The sequence below is a fragment of the Gambusia affinis genome, linkage group LG22 (assembly GCF_019740435.1).
Source record: "Gambusia affinis linkage group LG22, SWU_Gaff_1.0, whole genome shotgun sequence".
NCBI classification, from domain to species: Eukaryota; Metazoa; Chordata; class Actinopteri; order Cyprinodontiformes; family Poeciliidae; genus Gambusia; species Gambusia affinis.
The window spans coordinates 20,437,280-20,446,618 of record NC_057889.1 but is presented as its reverse complement, the minus strand read 5'-3'; the positions used below and the strand labels follow the sequence as shown (position 1 = coordinate 20,446,618).

The 9,339-nt window shown below is 35.5% G+C and overlaps 1 protein-coding gene across 1 annotated transcript in view; it reads left to right on the top strand.

The window, feature by feature from the left end:
- The first annotated feature begins 3,147 nt into the window (after positions 1 to 3,147).
- LOC122825415 (mucin-17-like) overlaps positions 3,148 to 9,339 on the top strand; it is an 80,043-nt gene continuing 73,851 nt past the window's right edge. The window contains exons 1-10 of the mRNA XM_044106832.1: positions 3,148 to 3,402; positions 4,758 to 4,870; positions 4,984 to 5,032; positions 5,333 to 5,485; positions 5,563 to 5,727; positions 6,886 to 7,035; positions 7,157 to 7,327; positions 7,810 to 7,851; positions 7,969 to 8,109; positions 8,262 to 8,432. Of these exons, the coding sequence (XP_043962767.1) occupies positions 3,381 to 3,402; positions 4,758 to 4,870; positions 4,984 to 5,032; positions 5,333 to 5,485; positions 5,563 to 5,727; positions 6,886 to 7,035; positions 7,157 to 7,327; positions 7,810 to 7,851; positions 7,969 to 8,109; positions 8,262 to 8,432 (1,177 nt within the window). The 5' untranslated portion in view covers positions 3,148 to 3,380. The remainder of the gene's footprint in view (positions 3,403 to 4,757; positions 4,871 to 4,983; positions 5,033 to 5,332; positions 5,486 to 5,562; positions 5,728 to 6,885; positions 7,036 to 7,156; positions 7,328 to 7,809; positions 7,852 to 7,968; positions 8,110 to 8,261; positions 8,433 to 9,339) is intronic.

Here is a 9,339-nt window from a genome sequence, read left to right as displayed (position 1 = left end):
GGAAACATACAGTAGGTGACTTTTAATATGCACCGTATTTTTTTTTCTTTCTTCTTATTCTTATTCTAAGAATAATAAGAAGGCTAATATCATAATTCCGGTTTATCCAAATGACCTAAAACAAGAAATGTTAACATATTTGAATGTCAGTCAGTCAACCTTTTTTTTTGTCTCTTCACTCCATGTGATGCAAACAAGGAGCAGATAGGATAAAAATCAGCTATTGTGTCAGAGCACATGTAAGTTGGAATGTGGCACACATTTTTTAAACCCAATCAGCAATCTGTTCCCTCGTGAAACCTGTTTAGCAACAGAGATCAGAAAGGTAAAACAAATGAAATGCTTCTTTTCTGATGAGAATTCTTAAGTTTTTCTTTCCTTTTTCTGTTCTTTCAGCTCAGCATTATTACACTGTCTGATATTTGATTCTTATAAGTAGTCTGTAAACTCTCTTTTTTTAACATAAATTGTTCTAAGTTGTATATCTCTTTGTCCAGAGATATAAATGCTCATTAGAAAACTTTGACCTGGCGTTATGCATCTTTATTTGATATAGTTCAGGGATCCCCAGACTTTTCCACACCATGACACCCAAAACACGTTATTTTCTAGCCAGAGATAACTTTTACAATCCCACAGACAATGCTACAAAATATGTCAACAAAAATTAAAAGACTTTTAGAGGGTTTTTTTTCCTTGCACTTTTATTCACTGTTCAGTAATTATTATATTTGTTTAGTTCCGTCACACATTTTGGTTTCAGTTGGCCATGGGGTCTTATTGTTTCCTCCATTTTTGCTGACAGACACTTCTCCATATCCAAGCTAGCTTAAGGAGCAAAACAGCTAGCAGTGCTTATCAGAAAAATTCGCTTTGAAAATACAATTTTAAAAAGTTGTTTTATTTTAGATTTTATGTTAATGAATGAAAAACAGATTACATTTATAGAAAAAAAAATTTAGTAAAAGAAAAAATATTAGATTCGTTTTTTTCTGATCTTTCGTCCTACTTTGAGGCCACTCTGACGCCCCCTGGTGGCCACCCCTTTGAAAAAACACGGGCGTTGTTAAATATGGCCACCTTCAGGCTCAAAAAGCACCAAAACATCCTGAGGGATTAAATTGAAATAACCTGTTACACATGCAAAAAAAAACAACATAAAAAAAAAAATCACATAGCAACATTATTGAAATCAGTTGTAAAATGTGTAATATTGTTTTTTATAAACCAAAATTTTTGACAGACTCAATTATGTTTTCAACTACGGACTCTTACAGAGTGTGTTCTGTGTTCCTGACTTCTTATTATTCTGTTTGTTCTCTTAAGTCCTCTAACAATTTCTAATTATTATATTTCTGATTTGGTGACTCAATGTCCAATGGTAATCAGAGTAAATGAGACACTTTGTAGATTTCAACAAAAAAAAAAAAAAAGCATTTAAAACTAACCAATACTCCATGAGAAGATAACATGACTTCATAATGAAATTTGTTTCCAAATAGGCAAAAATTTGAGATCGTGGGCCTTTTCTGGGAAGTTTCTTTATGAGATATCTTGAAGGAAGCACAGTGAGATAGTTCTGCTCAGCTTGAAAAAAGGTTGCTGCGTAACTTGTTGGATTTATGCAACCATCTCAAAGAAAGGCACATTTTTACAGTGCAAAATTCTCTAAGTGTAACATCAAACCAATATTTCTATTTACCTAGCAGAGGGAACGGAACAGATGTGTTGCAGACAGGTGAAAAGGCAGGAAAAAAAGAGATTTACATGCGCTTGTCCACCTGCGCCTTGTTAGATATTTGCCCGAGTCATGGACAGTGTTACACCTGTTCTGTCAGGTGTAACACTGGAACCGGTTTGGTGATTCCTCGCAGACTCCCAGGGACTTAGAGTTACCACCGACTCTTGACGTGTAGACTGTGAGAGGAAAGCTGAGAACACATGGGTTTTCCCATGACGCCGGTGCGTAAGCCCCACCCTGGAAGGTCTCACTCTCCGGCTGGAGCTGCTCTCAAAACTGGTTATAAACGATGCAACCTATTTCAACAGAGACTAAGTTATACAATTAATAACTACAATAATATCACATCTAAAAGTCGAATTCGTTTGAATCACAGACGTACTAGACTTCACAATAAAAAAAGTGTCAGATCATCTCTGTGTTAAGTTTAACACTTTTTCTGAGTTGAAATATTCCTGACAAATTCTGAATTGATATTAAATTTTGAAAAGTGACCTACATCATGTTATTTTATGACATTACTGTGAAGCTAAATTCATGATAATTTCTTTCATTAATGTGTTAATTGTTATTACTATGATTGACAACAAATCTTCAGTTGATCACACAAATCTACACATAATCAAAATATTTGGAGAAACTACTACATGGCGTTTGTGACAGCGTGCCCCACATTTTTTATGACAACTACCTCTCTCACCCATGGTTACTCTGCTGAATTGTCTAACACAAACTAACACATAACGAACACATAAAGTAACAAAAACAGAATAATCTTAATAAATAAATAAGTAAATACTTACAACTAAACGAAATGAACATAAATTCTACCCAGAATCCCTCACTGAAGCAACGTGACATTATTTTCAAATGTAAAAAATGAATATGTTGACTGAAATGGTATATAACTCTATCAACACACCGGATGCTGTCATCAAGTCCACCAGGAGTGAATTTAATGCTGCGTTCTAGTTATACTGGGAACTGGGAGATTCCGACTTCCCAGTCGAAAAAGTCGACTGGAATACCCTCCGAAGTCGGATTTTCCATCTGGAAAGTGGGAGCATCTTCAACTTTCCCCAGTTAGGACTTGTAATGCCACCTTCACTTGATTCGCTCCGGAGTGGTGAAAACATGTTTATTTACCAATACACACATCCAAGACTGTGTGTACATGGTGCATGTAGCCCCTGCAAATATAAACGTGTGTCATTAGAAGTGGTGCTTAGCTATGGGAAGTAAAGCTTAAAACTATGCTTGTAAGAGGCACTGAAAACTCTGTCAATGGGTGTTGCTGCCATGTTGAATCCCGACGTCTTCTCTAGAACGTTATCTCGGGACTGACGTTAAACTAAACCCCGAATTCCGAGGTAACTGGAACGCAGCATAAATCACAGGTGTTAACATTTAACTCGCTTGATTGAAAACGCTCGCAGAGCTTTTTCGATAACTTTAAATGTTAAAACAACTCCAAAATTAGGAAATTAGGAAAATATTAATTAGGAAAATATTAGGAAATATTAACTCTGAAACGCCAACATTACAGACCTGTGTAGTAAGAAAACAAACCGAGGTGGGGGTGTGAGCAAAAATACGTCACTATCAGACTCTGTTCTTAAACCTAATTAGTAAAGTCAGTATGACGAAGACTCCAGGATTAGGTGAGCCATTCTCAAGTCTATTATTATTTTTATTCCAAACTTCGTTCATAACTCTATTATAAAGTAACTGTCGCAACACGGAGCTTTTAAGGTGCAATAGAAACAACTGAGCATCTTTTTTTTTCTTACAAAGTTACAGGACCAGCTTAGACTTTTTCTGAGGTTTTGTGAAGCTATTATTACGGTAGTTCTGGTTATTGTACAGAAGGTTAGGGTTAACTTATTCAAGGTCAGATCACTTTGAATTTGTTAAAAACGTGAATAAATCCTCACATATGTGGAAGCAAACCGTTTTAGCTGACCCTATAATTTCTAAGTTTAAATTGAGATTTTTGTATCAGTGGAATACAACTTTATGTTGGAAAATATTTTTAGTCTAAAATTTTACAGTTGTTTTTCTTTATACTATATAGGAAATTCTATAATTAGAATACTATTATGTGTAAGTTGTTTTTTGGGGGTTTTTTTTTTGTGAAATGGAAAAACATTTAAAATAATAATTTAAAAAATCCACACAAAAGTTATTGATATATTACGAAGATGAAATAATTTTTGGCTATGTAGTAAAAGAAGACGATGCGTATTTTGGGAGTCACAAGAATAAGTTGAAATGCAAATTTTATGCATTTCTATAATTGATAACATTTTTCTAATTATTATGATTTTAGTTTTTATGTCTGAAGGCTTCCAAAATCAGAATCTGTAGCATTTGACATATTCCAGTCCAATTTGGTCTTGATCATTACCTATAGAAATCATGCCATCATTGGAAAGTTGTTTCAATATAATGTCAAATAAAGCTGAAATAGCTTTTTGGGTATTTTTAGCAAACAAAGTTTAAAATATATATATATATAATGCAACTTAGAATAGTCAAATGGGGTCAGTCAATCCATGTCTGTCTGTTCAGACTCATGAACAAATTTTCGCAAACAAATTGAAATGTTTTGAATTCACGAAAAACTAAAGAAGTTACATGTCTGGTAGTTAAAATTAGCCCTAATAGAAATCCTAATTAAACTGGTCACCTTTACTACGTATTTTTTTCTTTTATTATTAATAGATGTATTATCTCATGACGCATTTGAAGTTTTACAGTAAAAGTTGGAAGATTCTGCTACAACAATTTATATGTTTGAAAACTACCACAAATAGTAGGATATGTTATAATCTCACCACAATGCTTTAGTTTTACATTTAGGAACTTGTTTGAATAAACTTACATCTAAGCAAAACATGTCAGTGTATCACAAGACTGGAGATGTTTCTGTCAGATTACAAACCTAAATGGCTTTCTGAAGTTGTTTTTGTGTTGTTGTTTTTTATTGAGTGTCCTCCTGTAATTTCCTCTGAAGGAATGGGAATAACCAAGAGGACCTTGGTCGTCTTTGTGCTTCTAGCAACATTGGTGGCTTTGGAAAGAAGAAACTTCAACTTTCAGTTTCACTTTATGGTTCTGGATTTTCTAGTAAGGCAACTTCATTTATTTATGACCCCAAACAGAAAACACTGGACTTGTTGACGACTACAGAGCTTCCATGTTTAATATTAACACCTTTTGTGTTTATTTTTCTTCCTTAGGAGCCACATGATGAACACTTTCTTTCTCACACACGGGAGAAAAGAGCTGGTTAGTTTGATCCTTTAAATTGCTGAATTCTGGTTCTGAAGACATTAATAAATAAATTTCTAACTGTGGCATTTAGGAAATATAAATAATTCTGGTCTGATTTATCTTTAGAAAGTGAGAGAAAACAACTATATTTATCTTTTTACACAGTGCATTTAAATGTTTGATTTCATCTGTAAATGTTATTTTTAGCACAAAAAACCCCCTGAAAAAAAGTATGTCGTCATCCCTGAAATATCAGGACAGTTTGTTAATATGGGAAAATTGACACTAACCCCTTTCAAATGTTAATCTTTGCAGTGCTTTCAAACTCTGAGATTTACTCAGCAAACATTTTATTAAATGCATCGAACGTGGGAACCTATGAGCAGCTGCTGTCAAGCCTGAACGCCACCAGTTATCCTCTCCAGCTTGATAACACCACAGAGCTCCGAGATATTACTGTTACAACAGGTGAGTGACGGCTGGAACACAAACAGCAGCAGCATCAACATCACACAGTCAACTTCTTTTCATCTCTCCTCATGCAGTTTGTGTCTCCACTGACACTGGTTTCCGGTGTGAGTGTGAGGAGCAGTTTGCTTGGCCGTACAGCTCCTGCATCACATATGGAGCTTGTGATTCCATATCCAGCGGCATCTGTAAATGCATCTCAGCCATCCCAGCCGACGGCTCTTCCTGTCAGCTGATCTCCGGTAATCACAGCTCAGTTATGGACCAAAACCAAAGCGGCGCACAGAGATGTTGCTAGTGTTGTAGCAACACTGGTGGTTGGATAAAAGAAATCCCCTCCTGAATTTTTTTGTTTTATTATTATTATCATTCTAATGTATTGTGTGAGGCCCAAAGTTGCATTTCTGGATTTTACCAAAGCCCTGTGTTTTTTGTAATTTTGATGTGTAAGAGTCATCCCTCCCACCCCCAACACCCTTAGAAAAACACAAACAATGATATTTTGTGAACTGAAATGAAATTAAAAGCAATTAGCTACTTTTATTTGTATCGGATGCATTCAGGATTATATAAAAAAGCTGTTTCAGCCAAACATAAAACAATTATTACTGGTGTTGGTTGCTTTTTTTTTTCATATTTTAAAAAAAATAAATCCCATACAGTCAGTGGATAAGAAGGAATCATTGTATTTAATGAAAAAGTTGATATGTTGCAATATAAGATGAAAATGTGAATGACTTTCAACTAAACATTTTATAGAGTGTTGTGCGAGAAGATTTAGTCTGACAGAAGACTTCTCAGTAAAATATAAGACTTCATGGGTAAAATACTCCAACCTCATGTTAAAGTTAGTGCTTTAGTTAGCCAATAATACTCACCTGAACCACAACATCAAAATAAGAATGACGACTAATAGTGATGTCACAAGTCGAATTTATCGCTAAACTTGCCAATAAAGAAATTATCACTGTTGTGCTATTTATTAATCCATTTAAGTCCCATATGTTCCTTATGACACAATTTTGAATAGTGTTTATTAGCGCTGCTGGTTATGTTTTAAACATAGCAGAACCATTAGTGGCTCACTTAGCTTTCGCATTAGCAGAACATTTAGCTTTAGCATTCACAGCTAAGACAATATTATGCAGTTTAGTGAGAGGAGTGGAAAGAAAAAACTCTGATGTATCTCATTTAAGATCTTGGCCATTACGAGTAAGTTTATCTGGACAAATCCTACAGAGGTGTGGAACAGGAATTTTTTTTTTGTGGCAGAAAGACAGTAATAACAATTTAGCACAGACAAATTCTGTGTGTTGTTTATGACTTCTTATTTTGTGTGTGTATCTGGAAATTACCCACCAAGAAAACAGAAACATATTTTTTTTTTCATTATCTCGCAGAGCTGCTTGATCAGTTTGAGTATGAGTTTGAAGTGGAGCTGGACCTAACAGATGCTGAAACAGTGGAATTCCTCAGGAACTTTCTGAACAATGGCAGCTTCTTTACCTTGAACCCCACAGTGAATGTCACACAGATCAACCTCACCACAGGTAGGAATTCATACTGCTTGAAGTCCAAATAAACCGAATACTGGAGAGAATATACAGTATTAAAGGACATCCTTGGGGGTTGTTGGTAATGGACTTCCTTAATTGTTTGTTTTGTCTACAGTCTGCTCTCCAATCAGTGGTGATTACCAGTGCAGATGTGAGGATCAGTATCGTTGGCCATGTGACCAGTGTGTAACATATGGATCATGTGACAACATCACTGGTGACACATGTGGATGCATCAGTGGCATTCCTGTTGATGGACAGTACTGCCAGGCTGAGGATCAATACAGTGAGTTAATTGAAAGCACATCCTGGATTCACAGACACTAACAACCTTTTTGATAAAAAAAAAAACAAACAAAAAAATCTTGATGTGATTTGTCATTTAAATTTAACAAGCAGTGCACCGTTAGATCAACTTTGTGGGTTCTAGAATCCACACAAATGAATTTATTGTCATTGAATAATTTTTGCAGATTTTTGGTTTGTTTATCTATTTTGTGGAAGTTGCTAAATTAGCAAAAGTAGGGTGGCTACTGCGAACCAGACAGCTCCACCTGCTGTTCATTAACAGTATTACATTGATGTCTACCAATAGCTATGACACTGCCTGTGTTTCTGTTAGTCGACAGAGAGAGAATGAGTCCATCTGCTGGTGACCTAGCATGACCTAGCATGTCATATCAGAACAAAGCTATTTATTTTTTAGCATATGAATGTATATAATTACACTTATAAATCAATTCATCTTCTTTGTCTTCATCTTTCCAGACTTCACAGCATGTCCAACCACAACAACTTTAACACCAACAAGTAAGACTGAAAACCTGGTTAATGAGTAAACAATATACAACTGTACAAACCTCAAAGGAACACACTTCACCAACTCTCACTGCTGTTCTACATTTTCCTTTTATTCCACCTGTTCAGCTCCTCCAGTCATCTATATGTACATGGTTTATGTGGAGCTGAACTCCACAGATGTTACAGCTGTGGAAGAGCTGAGGAGCATCAACTATCCCGTCAACATCAACAAGAACTTACAGATCTCTGATGTTAACATTAGTACTGGTAAGACCAATAAACACAAATAAACCATTACCCCATCAACCTCAGTTGATCTTGGATGTTCTTGCAACAGCTTTATGCAAGATCTGAAAATCAGTTTGAATACTTTTTCCAAGATCCTGTCAGAGATTTAAAAAAAAATATTTTGTCTGCAGTCTGCTCTCCAATGAGTGGTGATTACCAGTGCAGATGTGAGGATCAGTATCGTTGGCCATGTGACCAGTGTGTAACATATGGATCATGTGACAACATCACTGGTGACACATGTGGATGCATCAGTGGCATTCCTGTTGATGGACAGTACTGCCAGGCTGAGGATCAATACAGTGAGTTTATTGGCAGTAATTGATAGATTCACATATTTTTAAGAGGCATTTTGTGTTATATCCTTGTTATGATTTGTGATTTATGGAGCAATCAGATGCAAACAGTACAGACTGCAGCAAAGAAGTCAAGCTAAGGTGTCCTATTAGGATCTTGTAACATTTGAAATGTACATTTTGTGAACCATTAAATCAAATTGATAGTCCATAATGATACCAAGAGCCTTCTTCCTTCAGCATGTCTGAGAAAGCTCCTAGTCAGAAGGTAGAGACACTACGATGACCTTCTCTGCTCCCCTCACTATCTTCTGCAAGACTCCATTTCTTGCCATGCTGTAGCTCAAGTACCAAGCTGACATAGTTAACATTCAAATTAAAATAAATATTTTTTATTTAACAATGAGTAAAAAGAATCATTTATAAAATATATAATTTTCCCCTTTAAACAGTCTACTGAGATATTCTGCAAAGTATTTTGGTTTCAACAAAATATTTGTTACAGTTCAAGTTTTGCTCCAACACAAAAGCTTTCTGTGCATCATGTTAAATTCTGAGGCAAATTTGTGAAATGGCACCACCTACTGTTGAGAAGCATTACTACTTTGACGTCTACCAACCAGCAGTGACTCAGTCAGTACAGATAGAGACAATTCAACTGGAGGTTGACCTAGAGCAGTGTTTCTCAAACACTTTCAGGCTGAGGACCTCTTACCCATTTAACAAACTGTCACAGACCACTGAATCTGAAACTGCCCCACAATAACACATCTTAATATATGATGCAACCTGAAATCAAAATATTAGCTTCTTAACTTGTGTATTATTGCTTTCTTTGTTCGTCCTAATTTCTTTGTTCCTTTCCAATGATGTCAAACACATGGAAATAAAAAAGACGTTGTTCTTTACAACC